We start from the raw sequence: 23,951 nt of genomic DNA, 5'->3' as shown, positions 1-23,951 counted from the left end.
TTTTCCAATAGTTTTCAGTATATATTTTATACTAATATCCATTGTACAAACAGGGGTTAGAAAACAAAAATTCTTCACTGAATATATTACAAAAAGCAGTAACAGAGACGATAGGAAGAGTACCATTTATCAGCCTGTTTTATCTTAATTTCAGTGTGATTGATGAAAATATAAATTGCAGTTGAGTCTGTTCAGTTGTCCGATTTTCCTAGATGTTGTATTAGTTTGCTCTTTCATTAAAAATGGAGGAAAAAAACACTACATAAACAATTGTCCCTTTGTTTGAAGGTTCAAGCACAAGTGCGACATGCAAAACTCAACTTTGACAAACTGAAGACTGATGTCTGTCAAAAAGTGGATCTTTTGGGAGCGAGCAGATGCAACCTCCTTTCTCATGTGTTAACAACATATCAGGTATCCAAGGAAAATGTTGACCTCTGAAAGAATGTTTTCCTGCTAATGTGGTTTTTTAAGAGGTTACCATGGCAATATTCAACTGTAAGAATATGTAACTAGTGTTGGAGGGAAGATGTGAAATTTGCACTGAAAACAGATTTAACATTGGCGCTGAAATTTTACCCTGCCTTACAGACAACACTGCTTCATTTTTGGGAAAAAACTTCACACACGATGGCAGCCATCCATGAAAGTTTCAAAGGTTATCAGCCATATGAATTCACTATGTTAAAGGTAAGAAATATATAGATATATATGTTTGCCCAGTGATAACCAGTAAGAGATCATACAAGGATGTAGAAAGCACATGTTGATATTCTTCCCATATATTTTCTGACACTTTTAAGTTTTCTGTTTAATGTCCTTCTAACTAGTAGGATCAAAAATTGTATGTCTAGTGAGTGACTAAGGAATATTTCAAAGGAAGACATTATTAAAGGCTGTGGGATTGTGTTGGATTATTCATCTAGTAGAATTAGGGATTTATGTTGCTCTCCAAAATCTCAGGAGTGAATTAATACTAACTATGTTGCCTTTGCATTTGTTTTTCACACTCTTTAAGAACACCTTTTTTGGACTGAATATGAGTAAGTGGATGCTCAGGGCTCCCCCATCTGTACTCACTTTTTAACCCTTTACTGGGAAATACTGTTTTGTAGTCTAGTGGTATTTGCTGATCCTTTGTAAACTTTCAGTATGGTATATGTGCAATATCTGGCTGAAGCCTGAGTTCAGAGTTTTGCCAAGTATCTAAAAATAATCACTAAGCATTGTGTGTTTTCCTGGTCATGTTTTCCTTGCATATGAAGCTGCTCTATGTGTTGCAATTTGAGACTCAGTAGAGGAATGGGAGAACAGTGAAAAATTTCATGAACCTACCAATTATCCTCATAGGCCTTTTTGTCCTGTAGTTATTTTGGGCAGTGCAATAACTACTTGATTGGCTACTATTTGCATGGGAGAAAAATAGTGTGTGTGACAGAGGTCTGATAGAAGGGTTGCCACGGGTAGGAGAGTGAGGAATGAACAGCATGCGCAGAGCCACTCTTTGCTTGGAGAGACAACCCAGTTTGACAATGATTTTAAATCACAACCTCAATCCATGAAATCCTTGTGCATTTGTCAAATGGAAGTTGGGCTGCATCATGCCTTAGAGCCTGTGGCTCCCCCTGAGCTCCTGGAAAAGAAGCACCTGAAGGTATAAGGTGTAATTCACCCCAGACTACCAAACTTGTCTGTACATGACTATGCCATAATTAAAGATGTTTTCTAGAATGTGGGATGGGACAGAGCAGTTTCTAAACTGTGCATAAAGAGCTTGTGGAGACTGTTACTTCTGCAGCTTGAAACATCACAGCAGACCAAACAAATTTCGGGCTCAATCTTTTCATGACTGAGGAGGTTTATAAACTGTTTCATCTTACCCAGCCTCTGAAGAATCCTGTCTTGCAGGAGAAATCCTCATTTGCTATGAAGTTAACATAACTTTAAGCCTCTTTCTTTCATAGTCTGCATCACGGAATATGGCTTTTAGTCAGAGTTTACAGTCAGATTTCAGCAGGAGACAGTTGGGCATATCTATCTTGATATTGCTAGTAATTGTCTTCAGACTCACCAGTTAAACTCCAAACCAGGGAAGAAAGTCCCCTTTACTTTCTCCCTCCCTGGGCTTAGCTTGGCCAGAGTTCTGCTCAGGAGCCTGGGCACCATGCTTGTGGGCTCTTTGCTTACCTTCCTGATGTTAAAAGGTTTCTGAGGATGTTTTTGTCTTTGCTTTGATCCAAAACAATTTCAGTCTAATTTGTGTAGGTAGCCTGTATTGTTGCTAGGTAGGTATTCTTCATGCTCTTTTGTATCTAAAAATTTGAACAACACATAGGATGTTTCAAGACACATAGTAACATTTGGCCACCTTGGGGAGAAACTTGGAGAGAAAATGCACCTGTTTTTGTGTACCCTTGTGATGGAGGATGAGAGATATTTGGGGATGCTTTGTACTTCTTGAACTTCCTTGTGTGAAACATTTCACTATGATTTAAATTTGCAATTAGATTGGGAATCTATGATAAAGAAATACCATCTGTATTGAACTCACACTTGTAACAAGTACTCCCTTGAAGCAAAAAGTAAATGTAAAAATGGTTAGGAATATTGTAGGATTGTTTAGGATGCATCCTAACTTTGTTATGAGAATCTTAACCAATTATATTGCTCATCTCCTACACTGAAAAGATGTGATTTCCTGGTTTTGCACTGATATGTATACTGATAAATGATGCCAATCAGGAGATAGTTTAAAACTGTAGGATTTCATGTAATTCTGTGCTTTCAGAAAACAGCTGCTTGGGAGTAAGACTGTGTTACTGGCTTTTAGTATCAGGGGTTTTTTCTTTCAGTCTCTAGAGTTATTTTCTATACCAAAGTTTTCTCCATGATCTCTTGTCCCCCAGCTATTAGTTTCTGAACATTAAATGTTTACTAAGATGATTAAATCAAAATTTGGTGATTGCATCGGGTGAGATTGTGTTGCCTAAGAGAATAGATGTCTGCTGCTACTTCAGATGCATTACTAGGCTAAGTGAGCTCTGCTTGTCACTTCTGAAGGGTGTGGTGAGTCCCAGCTCACCTCTGCTAAACCTGGGTGTGGAATAAAAATAGATGATTATGGTTAGGGAACTGATCCCTACCATTCATATCATATGTTCATGCCAGAGTGGCTATATATTAAAAAGGAGCTGGAAACTAATTTTACATTATGTGGTATTTTTTTTAATCAGCTGTAGCTGATCTAAGGTAGTGTCGTTTCTGATGGAGAAACTTTTGGTTGAAAACTGTACCTAATGAAGATGCCATGTCTGTTGTTGACTTTATGCATTAAAATATACAATCAGAATACATAATGGCTTAAAATACACATAGAATATTTCAGTGTGCCCATTCCTACATTTAATTGGAAGTTATTTTTCTTAGACTATTTTTCCCTGCCTTACACCATAAAAGAGATCTTTCTTAAATTAAAATTTTGAATTTGATGCTTGTAAATAATTTTTGTCTTTTATGATTTCATAAAAGACAAAATCTTGCTCATACAAATTAAACTGAATTAAACTAAGCATACGTGAATGTAGGGCTACTGTTTTGCTTTAAAACAAGAAGTTATTACAAGTTAATATTTGACTTAGATGTAGAATTTCTTACTGAAAAATTAAGAGGTACTATGTACTAGAAAATTGCTAGTTGTATTTTGTATTATAAATATATATTCATGTACCAGGTTTACCTCAGGAAAGAGACTCTGAAACGCCTCTTGGGATTGTTTCTGGAAAGAAAACACTGTCTTTAGAGATGGTTGCCAAACTCCCTTAATGAAAAGCAGCCCATTTGTTTTCTTTGCTTCAGGGTATATGCAGAGAGCAGTATAATTGTGCTATTGCAGCTGTGTTTCCTAAGTCTGAGTTTTATGCTTGATGAAAGATGATTATTAATGTGCTAACAACTCTATGTGTAGTGATGTAAAAAGTTACTGTATCTATCACTTTAATATTACATATGATGGGCTGCTGTTTTGGTAAAGCCTTTAAGGTTTCATTGTCTTGAAATAAACATATACCAAATGAATTCAAGTTTATTTCAGGGGCTACTTTTCATGAATAATACCTCTTTCTAGTTTCTGTTACCATTTATTTGCCTTAGTTACTTAAAGAATAATTAGTTGCATTTTTTACATCTAAATGCTAGGATACCAAACTTCCTGAGGAGTTCATATTAGCCTAGAAATAATAATAGGCTTGGTAAGGGAGTCAAAAGGCATAAATCTCAATGCATCTATTTATTTCTGTAAAGTGGAGTACTGTTTTTTTTATTTACTTTGTGAAGTGGAATACTGCTGCCTGAGCTCCTTACATGGAGTACTCCTTTGGAGTACTCTGTCCAAACAGATGCTGCAACACTGTTGCTTTATGCTGACCTCTGCTGTAGTTTGGTATCCTCTCTTGTTTCTGTTTGTCACACCACGACTTTACTCATAGACAAGATTGCCTATGATTTTTTATCTCTAAGGGTTTTGGGGAGGTGTGGTATTTCTTTTCTTGATGAATGTCTGGGAGGAAATTCTGAGACAACCTGCTTTTCCTCTTCCTCTTCAGCTCTCCCCCCAAATGAAACATTCAAGTTTTTGTCTCCTCAGTGATGTTGCACGTCATCATAAATGTTGTGACATCTTGGGATGTATGCCTGGCTCCTGAAACTGCCCTTAGCTGTGTTGCTTTGATTCTTTCTCAGTCAAGAAGTGCATTAGGTGGCCAAGGCACTTGGGAGGAGCTATGGGTGAGCTGAGTGCAACGTCAACACTGATGATTTAACTGCAGAGGGCAGGTTTTATGTGCAGTCCAGATGATCTTGGCTTGACTTGAAAGCAGCCTAGATGCAGGTGAAGGAATTTAGTGAGTGAGTAACAGTCAGAAATGGAGCCTGAGCTGGAACCAGAGTTAAATCTACAGTGGAGGAATCCCTTGGCTTGGATACTTACTCTGAGTACTAGGAGCAGGTGAAATATCGCTGGTGACTTCTGGTGTTAGAGATGGACACATCAGGCAGAATGAATGACTCTGAACTTGCTCTGGTAGTGTGTATGGTCTTATTCTGATTTTTGTAGTAAAAGATTAAAGAAGCTAGGAAGATAGGTTTCTAAATATGCAAGGATCATACTTTAAGCCACATACCTGGTGTAGCTCACAACAAAATCTGTGCTAGTCCCCGTGAGCAGCCAGAAGAGTGCTGTGAAGTTACACATCTGTGTGCTCTGAGCAGCCAAGGCAGGGGTGCATGCAACTGAGATGTGCTTGCTCTGATCTCAGTCTGGGTTGTCGTAACTCTGTTAATTCACTACACTTTCTAAATTAGGGGACTTCTTCCCTTTTTTTCTAATATAACCTGAAACAATTAAGAGAACATCATGGTTTCATTTCTATGCCTGCTGAGAGTAGTGATCACATTGCTGTGGGTTCATGTTTAGAAAACAGTTGACATTGGCTTTTTAACATTCTGTTTCATTTCATGCACATTGTCTAGCTTTTAAAAATCTTTTTGAAAAAATACCTCAGTTTGTAGTGCACCTCAGGATGAGGAGTAGAGGGAGGCAGGGGTGAGGAAAATAATTTCATTATTTGCTATTTGATTTTGAGGGAATATTGTCTGAATAAAATTGTTGCATGGAATTATTGCATCAAAATAAAGCTGCTTATTTTTAACAATTTTTATCATAATCGCCATTAAAACCGAAGCTGTATTTCAGAGCTATGTTTATTTTTCTAATACAGGAAATAGTAACTGCCATTATTATCATGCTGCTTCCTTCCCAAGGTACTTGTGAACTCCATTTCTATATGCTGTTTCCGTGGTTTGATCACAGTCCTTTAAATATGGATTTCCTGAAACATTGATGAAGGAAACTTCATAAAATATAGGTCCTTAAAGAAGGATGCTTATTTACCTGTATATTTTTGGTGAATATGCAGACGATTTTACTTCTAATAATTTTCTTTAACTTGTATAATTAGGCAGTGGTTAAAGTAGTTCTGGTTTTTTTCCAAATCCTTTACAACCCTTTTGGAGCAGGCTCTGAGGTGCTATACTTGGTAGCAGGCAGAGCACCACAAAATGTTTCACCATCACCTCCTGATTCAGTGGACTGTGTGTCCTGTTGTGAAGATGTCCATGGTGGTTCAAGTGCCCAAAGCAGCACAGTCCCTATAATGCAAAGCTGCTTTCTTTCTCTACACTGCACTTTTGTGCAAGTGTAGTGGATATTTGTATGTTCTTGAACTGTAGTCCAGGTCTTCTTAGAGTCAATGAAATAATTTCCATTAATTTTAATAGCATGAGAAGTTCAGTCTAATGAATACCCAGTACCAATGCAGGGTGATGTTCATTCATAGGTTACCTAGCTGAGCTGGCTGGTGTTGTTATTCAGCATTCAAGAAGTATACTTACATGGGGTTCTGGTTAACACTGTTGCAGTGTCAAAAAAAAAGTGGCAACCACAGAATAAGGTTAATTTCTTTAGGGCCTTTATTATTGCTGCTTTTGTGACCTTCATCTTTTGACCACATCTGTAGTGCTGAGGGTGCTTATGACAAATTAATCAGCAGTTCTAGGTAGAATTAACTTACTGACAGGGGGGAAAAAAAAAGCAACTGCAGTACATGACAGATCTGTAAGTTTAGTTTCTAAAATACTGAAGTGTAGATTCCTCATACAGACAAGTACTGAACCAAGCAGAAACTGGAATGCTCCTTCTGGGGACTCCTCTGTCCTGGTTAACAAGCAGTGCAAACAAGACCTGCAACATGTCTGGGAATGCTTTTCTTGTGACAGATGAGCTGGGCACTCTTAACTTTTATTCAATTGATTAGGCCGTGGTTTTTTGTTTTACTTTTCTCATGAAACACGTTAATGTTTTGTTCACATTCCAGATGCAAAGCCACTACATTTTTGTGGTTTTTAGATGTGGTGCAAAAAGTGACTTCTCTCTTTTACCCTTATCTTTTTGTGGGAGCATGAAGAGAAGCTGGGGTGAGATGCACTACTATGACTATGAGAGCAATATTAATAAATTTAATTACAAATGGTCAAGACTGTTCTCATGTAACATGGTTTTATTTTTCAGAAACCACGTTGGACTTTAGAAAGAGGAAATTTTTTTCACCTTCACAGCAAAACCATTTGACAGAAATAGAAATACTTACATTGCTAATATCTGCTATTACTTAATTACTGTGCTCCTTTATTTCATTTTTCAGACAGAATTCCTAATTGATGCATAACAATGACAACCAATAGTATATTTATCACTTCAAAGAGTCAGTCTATAATGCTTGTGTTGGCTTCTTCCCATCTCCAAATTTTGGTTATAAAAATGCTGACCATGAAACTGCACGTCATTATCTTGTAGCACAACCTTTCAGATTGCAAAGGGACAGTAGGGTTTCATAATACCACACCTGGCCTTTGTCAAACCATCATCCAAGATTTTAACCCTTGTTTTCAGATTCAGGATACAAGCAGTATCTTCCCACTACCACTGCAGTTGCCAAGTTTGTGTGAATAGTTGTGGAGGGAGAAAAAGAGAAAAAATAAGGAAAGAAGCAGTATATGGTGAACAAACAGATGTAAAGAATTCTCTTTTCTCATCTTAAAACAAAAAAGGAAAAGAGGGAGGAAAAAAAATAAGCAAACCCCCAAAACAGCAAAGAAATACGCCACCTGTGCCTGCTTTGCACATGGTATAGATAGATTTACTTAGAAACACTGGAAATATTTACTTAGAAATATTCATTTAGAAATATTAGAAACAGAACATGAGTATAGAAGTTGCCAAGTGTCAACTTCTTATATAAAGTGTGTTCATAGACTCAATTTGAATGAGGATCTTCTAACACTTTTAATTCTGCTTCTTTGAGTCAGATACAATTTTGATATAGTGCAAAACCGTTCTTGCTTGATTTCTGTTGGCTCTAGAATGAGGTTTGGTCTTAAATGACACACTTTAGCTTCCCTGATTCTAATTTGTTTTCTTCTTTACATTTATATTATGGTTATGATCTAGAGCTTGCAAGATCCTATGAATAAACTAACAGAAAAAGCGGAAAAGGAGGACCTGCAGAGTGAGAGCACCAATTCAGTGGAAGATCAGCAGAGTCAGTAAGTCACATGTCCTATATATCAAAATAATAACTATTTTTGTCTATAATCTGCTTTCTGGTTGCTAAAGTCACCAAACATAAGTAGAGATACAGACACAGCTAGTCTAATTCTACTGGTTACCTCAACAGAAAAATTCCTGAAATTTTGTAATGTTTACATGAAGACTAATAAACTTGATGGTGACATTAAGAGCTTTAAAAAGGCTCTTATGTGATTTTCATCTTTCTTAGTTCTCTTTTTAATTTTTTTCAGCTTTTGTTCATTTTTTCTTTATTAAAAGAAATGGTAAACAGCTATACAGGGGAGAAAGATATATGAGCATTGTATTTCTCCTTTCAACAGCATCTCCTTTCACCTGGGAATAGGATATAGATTACTGATTGCTCCAGGCAGCGATTAGTTCTTGTAATGTATACATCAGTTAGTAATCCAATGAAGCAGGAGGTACTTAGTATAAGGTACATCTAAGTGAGCTGATGCTGTCAAGTTTTGAATTACCTGTAGCTCTGAGCTTAGAGAGACTTATGAATGGACTGCTGTGGGGAGAGGAGAACAGGAGAAAGAGATGCGATCCCTCCCCTACCTGACCATCAGGATTCGGTTGCCAGGAGATGCAATGTTGATATAATCCTGCTGCCACCTGTTGTTTTGACTATCCCTGCTTAAATGAAGCACCCAGCAAAGGATCAGTTGTCAAAAAGCAGAGAACAGCTTGACTGATTAGTGGATTTTGCTTGGCTATTTATAATAATGAATTTTTAAAGAGTTCAGGTTTTCTGTCCTTCTTCTGGTTTAGATTCAGAACCACTGACCAATACCACTTTATAAGTTGGTCAGATTTGGTGCTGTTGACATTAGAAAGGACTTGACCAAGTACCATTTGGCAGGTGGTTGTCTTTACAGCACTTACCTCCATCTGTTGCATCTCATGTGACAGTAATAGTTTAATAAATAGCTCTTTTCCTCAGTGTTGAATATAAAGTTCTAGAATGAATGTGTGATTTATGCAAGATGTGTGCGTTGGCACCTACCAGGAAATGCATCAGATGCCATGTCATGATTGTACTTGTGTTTATTTATGGATTATCTTTGTCCTTGTCTGGCATAAAACTGAGGGAAAAAATATGTCACCCTTTTGCTGTCTAAAACCATAAACAAACATCTAAGATTCGAGAAGAATTACACAAAACAAAGCTTGTTAAATTCTTATGAGCTCTTCATTCACAGTAAACATTCATTATTCTAGAATTTGGCCTGAATGTAATTTTCCTCTACCGCAGGCCTACCCCCAAGAGCATGGGAGGTGTCTCTTTCTGTCCTGTCACTAGAGGATAGGAGGAATGTGCCCACACAGCCCTTTTCACCACCACAGCCTTGTGGCTGCTTCATTCCCTGCTCCTTGACAGGCTTTACACAAAGTCATAGCAGTTAGAAAGGATGTATTCTTCATTGGAGAGATCACCTTTGTATAAGAATTGCATGTAAACCACACCTTTTTTTTCTCCCGTTGAGAGCTTTTTTCATCAATGCTGCTGATCTGTTACTTTAGAAATCTGCTGATCTGTTACTTTAGAAATCTGCTGACAAGGGGCAAAACTCTCCTGACTGTTGATTTTTAATTAGTTGCTGTTAAAAAGAGAAGCGCAAAGCGGTTGGTTGTCATTTTGGGGGAGAAGCGGGGAGGGGGCTGGGGAACAGTTGTAGCTCCTTCATGATAGTTATGAAAGACCAAATGTGGAAAAGCAGAATACATGACCCTTTTCATCAGAGGTGGAGTCAGACTAAAAATGGAAGCTGGTAGGTTCTGCTAGTTCAATCTAATTTTCATTTTCAACAGACTTCTGCCAATGAAACAATAAAAGGTAACAAACAGACCAGCAGATGCCAGGAGTCCATCTGTTTATTTGTTACTGGTATGAATCTGTAATGATTTGACCAAAAAGAGGAAAATGTATTGTTATTTTAGCGCCTTAGAATTATTTTTCCTTTTTTTTTCTTACTCTTTCAAATTAAGGTTGATTTCATTAGATGAGGAGAGCCATACCAAGGAATCAAACTATTCAGGTATTTTATTTCATGTTATCATAACTCATAAGTGCTGTAACACTTGGATTTTTTTGTTTGGTTTGGTTTATTTCCTGTATAAGTTTCACCCAGCAAATCCCTACAAATGCATGAAACCTAAGGCCAGGAGAACCTGTTAAAACCAATCTCTTACATATTTCATCCCACTGCATTTCATTCAGTCATTCTCAGACAGGTCAAATAGCTTGTGTTACAAAACCTAGTTCTTACACGGGGCAAGTACCCTTCAAGAAAGGGACCTGCAGGTTAGTAGGTGAGACAAGGAAAGTGTGCCACTTTGCTCACCAGTTTGTTCCAGTGATTAAACTGTTCTCTGTGAAAAACTTGATGAATTCAGTGGAACTTCTGCCCAAAAGCCAGGCAAGATCATACTCAGCTGCTGCCAATGGCCTTATGGGTTGTTACTACCCAGTGATACAGCTGGGCTCCGAATGGATGTGCGCTGTGAAAGAAAGTGGGGAATGGACACATATGACAGAAAGGGAAATTCTGAGTACACACTAAGAAATAAGTGCTTGCAGTGAGGGTGGTGAAGTGCTGGAAGAAGTGGAATCTTCATCTGTGGAATTCTTCAAGACAATCTAACTTTTCCTACTAAATTAATGGAGAATAATTTTAATATATTTTATCCTTCCTTAAGATACTTAAAAGGTACTACATGAAAGTCAAGACTACTCTGAAATCTTTATTTCAATGGGTTAATTGTATTGATGTCTTGAAGTCATCATCTAGTCTTTACTTTTGAAGTTTTTGTTTCCATTCCACTGTACAACATCCCTTTTCAAATATGAAATACGTAACTGGACAAGACATTTCTGATGTTGTTCTCATCTGTCATGTTTCTAGAAGGTAAAATCACATTCCTGTTTCTGTATCCAAGAAGGACATCCCATTTTGCTGCAACATCAAGTTCAAAGCTCATATCTGAATGCATTATTTACCAAGACTCAGTTCCTTTTAGTCACGGCTTTCCAGGATTCGTTTGTCCTTTCTACAGCATGCCTTGTATTCCTAGAGATGTAACTTATGACTTGGTGGTATTAAATTCTCCCAGCTCTGGCTACAGAAACGGAATGACTGGACTGACTGACCAGCTCTAATAGTCTGTTAGTTGTTGGCACATTTTTTTCAAGAGTGATTTTGTGTTTACTTCCAGATGACTGCTAAAGCCATTGACTAGCAATGGATAAAACAGTAAGCCTTGCAGATCTAAACTAGAAACACTTCTACTTTGCAATTATTTCTCCTAACAATGTGTTTTTGACATCTGTTAGTTTTCACATTCCTAATCCATTCAATATGTTCATTATAGATGTTAACGCAGTGCTAACTTTTTAGCTGGAAGGCTGTGCAGTGCAAGTCAAGTTGTTTCTAAACAAATATCTTTACTGAAAAAAGCTCTTAGTTATATTGAAGCATTAAATTAGCTGGTTTTTTTTCAACTAGGTCTGCTTTCCATAAAAGCAACAGTAAATTATTATAGGAGCATTTATTATGCTCACGTTCTTTTGCTGAATCCCATACTGAATGGCATTGGGGTAATGTTTTAACTGGGAGTTATGGTGATCTACTAGCCTGTAGTAACTCGCAGTTACTTGAGTCACCCTGCTTAATTATGGTTGTTGTTTGGGTGGTTTATTGTAATAAAGACACAATATTAGGACTTTTCCAGTGTTTCAAAGTTTCACCCCTTTTGCAGTTAGTTAAATCAGCTATATCTTTGATAAGATATTTTAATAGTCATGGATACAAACTCTGACTTACATTTTCTTAGCAGATGTTTTCTAGAATCTCAGTTACTTACAGACTGTAAAATATTTCACCATAATATAAATACCTTGTTCTGTCTCTTTCTCCATCACCCCTAAAAGGAACTGAAGTGTTTTGAAAAACTTCTAACTGGTCTTCTAAATTTTTCCGTCTTCATACACTAGCAGGTCTGTGCCATTGCTAAGATTTTTTTTCTTAAACTACCCCATATGCTCTAAAGTCATACAGATACAGTGCTTCTAGTGAGGGAGCTGTGTTGCTTCTTAGTTTTCCTCACCAACTACTTCTGCTTCATAACTTCCATTTTTTTATCATTTGCTCTGCATTTTCACTTACTATACTACAGATCCCTTTAAGATTGGCTTCGTCATGTTTACCACTCAGCTGAGGCAGGCTTTGAGCGACAGTTGTATCCTTTTCATTGCAGAATTGTGGCCATCCATATCCCACCTGTCATGAACTTCTTTTTCTGATTTTCTTTTCCCCTCTGCCAGGCAATTTAGGCTTGGGGTTTTCCCCTTTAGCTTTGTGCATTGTGTTTTTATGAAAGCATCGTGTGTATTTGTTCATGTGTGTTTATCCCTCTCCTGTCTATATCTACATAGAGTGCAATCAGATGTGCTTACGGGCTCTTAAATGACCTGCTGATTGCAGTGCTGGGAGCACATTTCTGTCCTAGCAAAGCCTTATGAAGAGAATGATATGAACAGCAGCAAACTGTTCTGTTTCATTTAGTTCTGAACACACCTTGAAGTTTCCCTTGGAAGAGATTGGCAATTCTCTTGAAAGAGTTTGGGGTTCAATTTTTACTTCCTAATAGAGAATTCTATTTCACTTTTCCAGGCTCTTGTGTGAGGCTTCCAGCAGATGGGCCTTCCAGTTCTGGCAGTACTGTGGCCAAGCCCTTCCTTTGCCTTTAGAGCTACAGACTTAGTTGTCTGGGAGCTAGATTGCCTTAACAGTTAATAAGGGAGAGAAAGGCATATTCAGCAGTAACTCATCCCTCTTGTTTTGCTACATGTCTTTAATGGGATTAATCACCTGACGGGGGTATCTTTCTCTTCATTGATAAACAGAATCTAGATGATTGTTTTGACTCCATGTCTAAGAAGCTTGTTGAGAGTTTAAGTGGTGTTTTGTCACCTAATAGCCTATAACTCTCAGCTCTACATTTTACTCCCTATTGGTCTTAGTCCATTTATTTCCCTGTGGAGGAGGTGCTGTTACTTATTGCCTGGCTCAGGTGAAGACTCCTCCCTGTTCCCAGAGTTGGTGTCATGAGGAAGAACACATTGTAAGGAAGGCAGTTTAGAGAGCGACACGGTCTTGGCACTTTTGTGCACTCTCCTGGCCTGGGTACAAGCTTCTAAAAGAAATTTCTCTGCTTCTGGAGGACAGGAGAGACCTGTCTGATTGTTGCAGTTGCCTCAGTTGGGTGCACTCAGCCTGGAGACGGTAGTGTAGCAGACAGGGACTCAAAGGAAGATCTCCCTAAGGTTGTTATTCAGAAATTTGCCTCACTTTGAAATGCTTGTACCTTGGATCTTTTATTCATTGTGACCAGACTCATTTTAAACATGACTCATTTAAAACATGAATCCCAAAACCATTGCATGTTGATCTTAGAATGACATTGTTTATTAAGCATGGTCTCCTGCCAAGCGCAATTTGACGTGTTTATGGATCTCGATTACAGCTGATGATGGCAAGGATGTCATCTCCACGTTACAAGGACATTGTAACCACGAGCAGAACTCAGGTGAAGACACTTAAGAAAACTGTCTTTACATGTGTACATAGTGATTGTCAGTGTACTGCAGATCTTCCTTTGTTGCTTTTAGTTTTTCTTTATTTGTTCTTTTTTTTTTTTAGGTGCTATAGATGAGTTATTAGACCTGCAGCCTGAAGAAAATGGTATGATATGATTGTGCATGTCTGTTTCATGTTTCATTTGCTTTACAATCATAATCTCCAAGTATACTTTTAATCTTAGATTTTAATTTCTTTCACAATCTGAAAGGTTGAATGAAATTATTTGGCTGTAGTATTTAAATAGTGCTAAAGGAGACTCAGCAGAAGCACTATTCTTGATGTTACAATACGAAGTAAACCTTAATGGGGATAAAATGTTTATACCAGGTAATTCAAGATTAGGTAGACTGTGCTATATCCTGTTTGCCCAACTGAAGTAGGTTCCACTGTAAACCTTACCCCTCCTATAACGTATCACAGATTTTTCATTTTGGTTCTTTAGTTGTTGTGCTACAACCCTTGGCAATTCACAAGTAACCACCAGATTTTGTGTTTGAAATGTACGTATCAGAAACAAATGATCTAGTCTTCTTAAAACCATGTAAGAACTGGTGACTTCTTTCAGACAGAGAGTTAATTAAATCCACTGTCCTTACACTTCTGTGAGATCCATGGCAGCTCAAGGGGATGTGCTTTTTTACCAGATGACATGTGAAATATTGGGTTGAAGTTTTATAAGTTTTCATAAGAAGTCAGAGTGTTGTGTCTAATTTTTCAATTGATTTTCACTCGTATATCTCAGAAGAATGAGTAAAAAAACCCTTCAACAACAAAAACAACTGTGGCAACTTAAAAAGCAAATGAAGCAAAGACAAAAATGCCTTTGTGTGGTTTAGTCAGTCAGACCAAGAGGATTTGGGTTATTTAAAACACTGCCTTCAAGGACATTTGCAAACACCTTGACTTTGTATTTGCCACGGGTAGTATCTTGCACTGGGGGGATATTATCCATGTGGGGAGTCAGCCATGAGGGCAGGCACCAGGGAAGTTTCTCAGCTGTCTGCAGAAGCAGCCCTAATCTGTGGATAGATAAGGTAACAATGACTTCTTTTCTGTGGTTAATAGAAAAGGTCGGTGCATGTCTGATAGTGGCATTTTTTTTCTTCTGGTTTTCTTCTTACTCAGTTCCATTCCTTGTTGGGCCTTCCTAGTGGAGATAGAGATAGTAGTTACAATGTTTGCTCATACAACCTTAGCTGTGTCACTCAGAACACTTTTTTTTTCTTTACCTAAACAGTGAAATTGATACAAAAAATGCTAGGGGATGCCTGCATCAGCTAAGGATGGCTATGGCACTATTAAAATATCAGCCATTTGACCTAATTTTGCACACTAGCTAGCTTTAGGCTAATGAATATTGTGTTATTTTAAGTGAAGCAGTATAGTGAGAGGTACACTTTCATGTGTGTTTCAGAAGGAAGTCTTTATCATGTGTTGCTAATCATGTACTGTTGTAAATATTTTTAGTTTCTCTTCCCCTTTTTTTTTAATAGCAGCAAAATGAGGTATGTTTACAAAGGAATTATGAGCATTGCTAGAGGCTTGTTCAAACAATTACAAAAAGAATATAGTCACATTGTTCTTTCAGTGTTTTATTGGAAGGTTTGGACTTTTTTCATGGGCATTTATAAGGTTGGGGCAGCATGTGCAGACAGAAAAAAGGATTTTGACTGAAAATGGGCAGTGAAAACAGAAACAGGAAAAGAAGTAATAGAAGATTTACAGGTAAAGTGAGAAAGTCCATATCATTCTAGTAATCTAGCAGAGATACCACATGAGTAATATCTCGGTAAGCAAGATTGGTTTCTAGATAACCTTTATTGCAAACAAGAGTAAAACTTGCTGCTGCTGCTGCTTACTCAGAGCAGCCTGAGCCTGAACACTGTCCTGCCCTGCCACGGGTGCACGGTGCCCACAGGAAGGTCAGGAAGATTGCTGAGCCACAAAATGTGTCACTCCTCAGATTTCTGGTGGTCATACACCCTGCAGCAAGACCTGACTGCTCTTCACACGTAAAGCTTTATCTTGTACTTGCTCCTGAAGTCAAGATGGGGCTCCTGCAGTGATTCCTCAGAAAAAGCAGAGCTTTGCTCTGAGCTGTGCTGCTGCATTTTTTCCATTCGGGGCACTTGTGGTTACCTGTGGTGTTGGTGCTGTGTCGTAGCAGATCTGCTACAAATGCTGCTCCCTTTGCATCTCCCCCTGCAAGTTCATGAAGGGGCTTCCTGAAAACAGCTTTGAGGTGGTGATGCCCCATAGAGTTCTGAAGGGCCTTTGAAATAGCAGGGAGGGTGGATTAACCCTCTGTCTTACCTGCTGGGTAACGTGGGGGAGTTGGAGGTACTTGGACAATGTTAGTAATCTTTGCTCTTTATCTGAAGATGGGAGAACAGCCTGAAAATTCGTTAGAACAAATTGTTTTCTGTGGTATTTTAGTTATAGTCTAGTGGGAACATCAGAAGGAATGACGTGTTTCTAATGTTTCTATTTCTAATTTTTAGGCCCTGTCAGGGAGTACAGAGGTATATCAAAATGTGAGTTAGAAAGGAGCTGAATCTCACAGCTGACTTCAGTAATGAATAAAATAATTTTATTGTGTGTTGGTTTATTTGTTTCTTAGTACGTAGGTGTGTGTGCTGACGCATGAGCCTATTTTAAAACACAGTTTTGTGCTTTTTTTCCTCGTCTGACTCAACTTCAACCATTTCATTATAAATTATTACAGCTATTACCAGGAAACTGCTGAGGAGGCTGTTGAATTTCAGTAAAATGGCCTGTTGCAACCACTTTGCTACTCTCAATCTTTTGTCCCACCCCAAAAGGGTTAAAAGCATCTTTGTAAGTTGAATGCAAATTGGAGAGTTCGGCTGATCTACCCAAACTTTGGAAAACTGAAGTTGCTTCTGTGCCTTACCACAAGTTTGAAACAATCATAGTCAAGATAAACTGATCTGGATTTCAGTAATGTAACATTATCAGCCTTGTTAACCACCATTTTTGTGATCTGCAGACTTCCACAGTGGAGCTCCAAATGTTTCCAAGTAAAATAACACTTGGGGGTCCTTGATAGTTCTTTAACTCTCGGAATATTTTGGAAAGGGATTAGGATCCTGGTTTCCAGTTTCATGTATTTTATATAACTATTTAACAATTCTAAAATAGGAAAAAAATGTTTTTAAGGAGTAATGGTTCAAGTGATCTAAGAGCTTCTTCAGCTGCAGTTCTGCTGCTGGAAAAACTAGCACAGGGAGTCAGAAGGAAAGTGAGCCCCAATTATTTCTCAGCAGCTTATGAGAAGAAAAAAAATACTACAAAACCAATCAGTGTAGAAGTCTAAGTCTGTGTGATAGATTAACCTTTTGTCATGGGGAAATACCCCAATAATTCAAGCATTGATCAGAAGGCCATAAGGGTGATCTTAAGTTCTCACAAGATTCTAGAATAATCCCCAAGTCTTACTTTTTTTCAGTTTATACCAATCTGATTTTTTTGAGAGTTTCATATAATGTTTCAAGAAGCAACATAAAAGTAGTCTTTTCCAGTGATCTAAATATTAGACTGTGTAATTATTTCGGTGTGTTTAATAGATTTTTAAGCATACTTGTAGCTTTGTTTTTAATGAGAAGTGAGTCTTAACAGCAGTGAGGTTATCTAAGATAATCAAGGAATTATTTGTTGCATAAGGCATAAACCTAGATGTCCAAGAGAATTGAGTCTAAAAGAGAAAATAAATATTCATGCTAAAATATTCCATCTCACACTTAAAATACAAAACCTAGATTGGCTATTTTTAAAATGTTCCTTCTTTACTTTCTGTAAAAAAAAAATTATTTATCTTCACTCTCTTGTTCTGAGACAGCTTCAAAGGAAAAGTCTGTGAGATCCTTGGAGCCAGAACCTGGTGATAAGGATGACATGGTATTACTGAATGAGATCCTCAACGCTTCCTCCCTGGATGAGGGGGAATTCAGCAAAGAGTGGACAGCTGTTTTTGGACAGGCTGCTGATCTCACCATGAACTCTTCTGCTAGAGATGGGGAGAACACTTCATCATCTGCAGTACCAGCACCATCAGGCTATTTGCCCTCACAGCTGCTAGACCAAAACATGAATGACTTGCAGTCATCCTTACATGGTGAGGGCTCATCTTGTTCTGTCAGTATGTTGGGGTTAGGGTTTAGAGTATGGTTTTCTGGAATGTAGAAGTGTGGTGAAAGTTTATATTATGCCATGGCTGCAGAAGCCCTGAAATTAAAGCAGAGTATGGCCTGGAGAAAAAACGTGTGAGTAACTTAATTTGTTTTTCCAGCCCTTCTCATTTAGTGTTTGAGAATGAAGTACCCAAAACCTAAAGTCAAGATTACTGTCTTGAATGTTTTCATTGAGCTTCTTTAAATGTTCTGTGGACCTTTGAGATAATTTTTTTTCCTGAAACAGAAAATATGTTTGAGTGGGTTTTACTGATTTAATCATAACTGCTGTCTCTGTTAAGGGGCCAAGGAACCAAAAATAAGTTGTGTATTTTGTCTGGGGATACTATTTTTAAACATTGTAGTGAAAATCAGTTGCTTCCCCCCCCCCCCCCCCCAAGCATCCTATACCATTACATGCAGGGATATGGGTCAAGGTAGAATGAGTTGTCTCTTCCTAGCAACCATATAGGTGGGTTTCTCTTGCAGTCTGGTTACTAATGCAGCTCTTTCTCTCCTCTTTCTTCTGTGCAGTTAAATCTCTTGGCTTTTCCAAGCTACTGCTGGGGGAAAAAAAAGGGGGGAACTAGGGCAGAACTTTCCTGCTGGTGCTTTGGCCTTGAGGAAGGAAGGGAGGGAGGGAGGAAAGCAGGCTGGTGATAAACAGCCAGCAGCACCTACCTTTGTCCTCTTCACAGTCTAGCTGGATTTTTCGTAGGGCTTTGCAAGCTTGAGGGGACTTTGCCTTTTTAGGCTCTGTCCCAAGTCGTTAAAATCCTATTTGGGGAAGAGCAATACAGAAAAGAGTAGCAGGCTGATTCTGTCCTGGAGACTATTTCTTGGGAACCATGCAACTGGAAGAGTCATACATGATGTAAAATGACCTGTGACATTTTGGCAGGAATAAGAAAATTTGATTTACTTTATAATTAATACAGTTACTACCAGCACCCCTAGAGCAAGGTATCTGGGTTCATTGGCTTCAGCACTTAGATGACAAATGGGGGAATGACATTTGCAATGATGCACAGGTTTAGATGTATTTTTATAATGTACGTGATTTTTAAGCAAATTACTAAAAATAGCAACAGAAATATTATGAGATTGATTTTTTTTTCCCACAGCTTTATGTACTGTTAAATATGTTTTACATTTCTGTGTAATTTAAATTTTTAAATGCAAATATATTTTTGAAGGAAAAATATTTTTTAGGTATAAACAGCAAGCGGGGTTGGGTACCCTTTCTAAGGTGGCTGTTAGCTCTCATTTGCATTGGCATTGGGTGCAGTGTTAGAGACTTCAGAATCAGAATTCAGGTATGTTGCATTCAAGGAACACTAGAAATGGAAAATCCATTCCAGTCAACATGGTATCCCAAAATCTTTTTGAGTAAAAAAAATAATAAATCCATACTGAAAGGGTAAAATATGTGGATGTTTTCAAATGGGTTTCCAAGGTTTTGGTAGAAGATTGTGGTAATTGATGTACTAGTATTCAAAAAGTCAGGGCTAATCAGCTGAGTGATTGTATCTGAAAATGATCTTTCTAAGTTTTTTGTTTCTTGTTTTTTAACAGAAGATTAAATTTGGTCCATTTTATGTCTTGTGAAAACTCAGCTTTAACCTTAAACTACACTTCATTTCACTTAACAGCTTTTCTTTCATAATCTGACCTTATCATTGAATATGAGAAGAGAGACTTTTTTTAAAAAAATACTAACTGGAGTATAAGCATATCTAGACATTCAAGTTGGAAATATTAGAATATATGAATTATATTTTTGCTGAGGGCTTGTGGCATATCTCCTACACTTTTTTCCCCCCTAACTGGTAGGACTGCTTAATAATTATTCAGTGTGAGGTGCTACACTGTAGCCTCAATGTTGCATACTTCCTGTGTGAATTTGGCCTTAAGACCATAAATATTTTTAAAACTCACATGCTTAACTTTAAGCACATTAACTTTTCTATTAACTTCAGTGGGATTACTTACTTATTTTATGTTAAGCATGCTCATAAATCTTTGGGGCTTTGTTTTCTCTCTGCCTCAGATCTTAATCTGTAAAACAGGCACAATGCTATGCAGGTTATAAACTGTTAGGGTCAGGAATTCCCAGCTCAGAGTTTTCTCTGGCTGTATTTATAGGCAGGATCCAGCACAATGGGACTCTGAATTGCTATGGGGCTACCAGGTGCTGGTTTAAAATACATACGAATGTGTGTGTGTGTGTGTATATATATAATAGAAACAAAGCATGCTCCCAACATATCTTTTAGATTCTCCTCCAGATACAGCTCTGTAGTTCAGTTGCCTTTCTACATTTTCAGAGGGAGCATTGGCTTTCTCTTTTCATGATGTTTATGGGCCTCATTTACTTACTCATTTATACCATTCAGGGCTCCTCTTTATCTCCCTACATGTGCATATATTCTAGTTGGTAAGAAAATGCACAGCTCACCATTTCCATTTCTAAATTTAATTTTTGCAATGTTTGTGAAGATGCTTGCTTAACAGCAAGCTGTTTGGTTTCCTTTATTGCTGTCTTGGCAATAACCTTTTTGTCTGCTCATGTAACAAAGCCATCCTGTGAACAGGCAAACCAAAACAGGCGTAGGGCCAACAACTGCTTTCAAACTGATAGGCTGCGGTTTGGTTTTGAAAGGCAAAGTTGTTCTCTGTAGCTCACTAAAAACATAATTCATAATGAAAACATAATGAAAGTATTTAATAAAAATTCTGTGTCAGTCTTTCCCAGTACCTTCATAGATCAGTAATTTCATTATGAAAACATCCCATATTTTCTGGAATGTAGTTGGTTGGATTTTTTTGTTGCTGTTGTTATGTTCTTTTTGTTTTTCTAAGTGGCTCTTGAGCTACCTGCATTTCATTAAACAGACAGCCAGGCCACAGCATCTCTCACAGATGTGCTGCCTCCCAGGCCTTAGTCCAGGGACTCAAAAGGACGACAAAGGAGTTCACTGGTCTGAAGTGTTTTGCTCTCTGACCTGCTGAGCACACCAGTGTAAAGGAACATCAATGATGTCTCAGGGAGCCAATTCCTGATCTCACTGAAGTCACTGGGACTTGCACAGAAAGTTTCTGGCAGAGCTCCCATTCATTTCTATCAGATTAGGATTTGGCTCTACTTGTTTAAGCAGCTGACTTTACCTGTTGTCATTCATTGCCTTATCAAACACTTTCTCACAATGCATCTCCAAGCATACAAAAGCATTGCAGTTTACTGTAGCTGTGTATAATGTCCTCTGCCATTCTCATTTGTAACACAAGCAGAGAAAATGCCTGGAAAAGTATGTCATTCTGAAGAGGTAATACCATGCTTTCCATTATTTATCATTCAGATTTGCTTATTTGAAAGATTAAATTCTAAAACCTCACTTTCAGAGGGCACAGGCTGGCTCACATGCCTTTACCACCTTCATCTAGAGCAAATACATGTGAGCTGTCTGCATCCAGATTTTGAAGAATTTCTTGGTTAGTTTCCTTAGAGATACAGAGGATGTTTGTGGCTTTAAATTTCCTTCCTAATTCATGTATTTTACAGAAAAATTCTCCTTGCCTCTTTTTATGACACAGCTTGGGCTTTAGACATTTTATAGGCAAGGTAAGATCAGAAAGTGATGAGAACAATCTGCTGAGAGAGGAAGGGTTGATGTGACTGATGTGGTTGTTGCATTACCTGTCAGGATGCTGGGTGCCAGTATCTGACAGGGCTCCCAAAAGTGCGGAAAGTAAGGGGAGGAAGGACAAAAAGAGTAAAAAAGGATAGGAAAGCATGAATTTCTAGAAAAAAGAGACTGAATAAGGAAATGGTAACTGGGTGCATAGATGAGCATCCTGTTTGTGATACAGCCAAATTAGATGGATAATTGACCAGGCCAAACTTAAAGGAGATATTAATTAAATTAGAAATACTATCTCCAGTCCTCTAAATGTAATAAAGGATATGAATTTAAATACCTTAAGTCAGGCACAGAAATTGTTTTGGTCTTTTCCTAATATGTTTCTGCAGTATACTACCCGTAGTTCACTTTACCAGCCTGTTATCTGGCCTCATTAACTCTATTATCATTACTCTTTTGTGGATATAGAATATGCATGTAAAAATTGTTTCTTTTTTTCCTGCATAGTTGCTCTCTTCTTGCTGAGAAGATCCTTTCAAATAAAGAACAAAAATACTCCACTAAAATGTAGTTTTAAGTTAACTCGAAGTAATTAATCTTGAATTTAATTCTTCAGTGTTTTGCAATAAATTATCTTTTTTTCAGAATTACTTCAAAATTAACTAAAAAATCTAAGGTCTTTAAATAAGGTTTTGTCTTGAACAGTGGATGACATGGAAGTCTTTGGAACTTCAGAAGTAAAGAAAGGTGGAAAAAAATGTTTGTTATGTGTGGTATTTCCACCCAAATGTTAGTGATTCTTCTCCTTACAGCTGTGTTTGACTTGATTACTGAACTGGCCTTTCTGTGAATGAGTGTTAACTGTGATTCCATATGAGAAACAAAAATCCTTTTTAGCCAGGTTAAAGGTTTGAAAAGAGTATAGTTGCCTGAATCTGGAGATGATGAAAGTGGTGTGTAGATACTCTCCTGTGAAGAATGTTGCTCCTCTGCAGTCTGACTGCTGACTTCGTGTGTACAAGGACAGATATGAATGGCCATAAACCTAATACTCTGCTCTGCTGTCTGATGCTGCCAGACTCTGGGGTGCTGGAGTTAATAAAGTCACTCCTCATGCTAATGCTGCTGTATTCCTGAATTTTAGGATGGGCAGCCAGCAGTGTGAGCCCACCATCAATACCACAGCCAGCACAGAAACCACACAGCCTGAATGTGAATGATGACAAGACGCCTGTGAAAGGTGATATTAATGTATTTTTTTTCAGTGACTTTGCTTTTCCTTTTTAGCTCTTGTATCTTGCATAGTGTCTCTTGTCTCCTCAGTTACTGTCATAACAAAACTTATTTTTGTTGTAACGACAGCTCAGTCTTGTGCTTCCTGATTACTTTGTTTCACCTTAATTAGGTGTATGATATGTGTGTGTATGTATATTTGTGGTAGGCTTAGTGCTAATAGCATGTCAAAAGAGTAATTTACTATATAACAAAGGAGCTGAAGCTACAGTTTCTTTTACCTACTTCAATTTTGAGTAACACAAAATAGCATCTGCATGCACTTTGTCTGAGCTAAACAATGTTTTGTAGCTCTAGGGTTTAGCATTGAGTCTAAAATACAGGCTACTGATAAGGCAGAAGAGCCCTAATTGCAAATTTTGTTGATAAACATATATCATATCAGCAATCATCTGTTTAAAACTTAATTCAGTTGTTGCGACTGAGCCAAGAGCGCAGTCCTGCCATCTACCAAGACAAAGCCCTGCTGATTTTTGACTACTGTTTTCTGGATAAGTGAACCAGGATTATGTTGAATTCCTTTTCCAGTTTGTAGCCAATTTTGTGCATTCACATTTGATCAGAAGCAGAGATGTTCAGTGCAGAAGAAAGGGGTGACATGTATTCCTTCCCCTGACATTTTTCAGCTCAGCAGAAAAAAAAGAAAAGAGGGTTAAGGTGTTTTGGAAACTGTATTGGAAATCAGTGTGATTACATAGCCACAGGACTGGCACCAGCAGAAGGAACAGCCTTCAGCTATTTGGAAGTCTGTGGTTCTGAAAGTGGCAAATACCAAGAGGAGTGTCATGCCAGGCAGAGCCTATTTTGCCTGTAAATTCTTTGTGTCACAAGGAAAGCTGTCATGTGCCATTATGTCTCTGAGTGAAGAGCACATCTTATTCCACTATCAGTGTAATATGGCATAGGGTCACAAAAACAAAGCTAGTGGAGATGTACCTTCTTCACAGCAGCCAAAATTGTTACTGCTTTAACCTGAACATCTGCCCAGTTGGAATAAGAA

At 37.9% G+C, this 23,951-nt stretch overlaps 1 protein-coding gene across 3 annotated transcripts in view; it reads left to right on the top strand.

The window, feature by feature from the left end:
• ICA1 (islet cell autoantigen 1) overlaps window positions 1–23,951 on the top strand; it is a gene marked incomplete at its 3' end in the record, with an annotated part of 68,881 nt that overhangs the window by 43,424 nt on the left and 1,506 nt on the right. For 2 of the 3 annotated variants that reach the window (XM_082293079.1, XM_082293080.1), the window contains 7 exons: window positions 289–414; window positions 592–690; window positions 8,063–8,157; window positions 10,175–10,224; window positions 13,888–13,929; window positions 17,687–17,962; window positions 22,803–22,898. In XM_082293079.1, coding sequence (XP_082149205.1) covers window positions 289–414; window positions 592–690; window positions 8,063–8,157; window positions 10,175–10,224; window positions 13,888–13,929; window positions 17,687–17,962; window positions 22,803–22,898 — 784 coding nt within the window. Of the gene's footprint in view, window positions 1–288; window positions 415–591; window positions 691–8,062; window positions 8,158–10,174; window positions 10,225–13,711; window positions 13,775–13,887; window positions 13,930–17,686; window positions 17,963–22,802; window positions 22,899–23,951 lie in introns of all 3 variants that reach the window. The other variant, XM_082293078.1, reaches the window with a different exon arrangement.

Source organism: Coloeus monedula (genome assembly GCF_965178545.1).
Source record: "Coloeus monedula genome assembly, chromosome: 1".
In the NCBI taxonomy this organism is placed as follows: Eukaryota; Metazoa; Chordata; class Aves; order Passeriformes; family Corvidae; genus Coloeus; species Coloeus monedula.
This window is presented reverse-complemented; position numbering and strand designations above follow the sequence as displayed.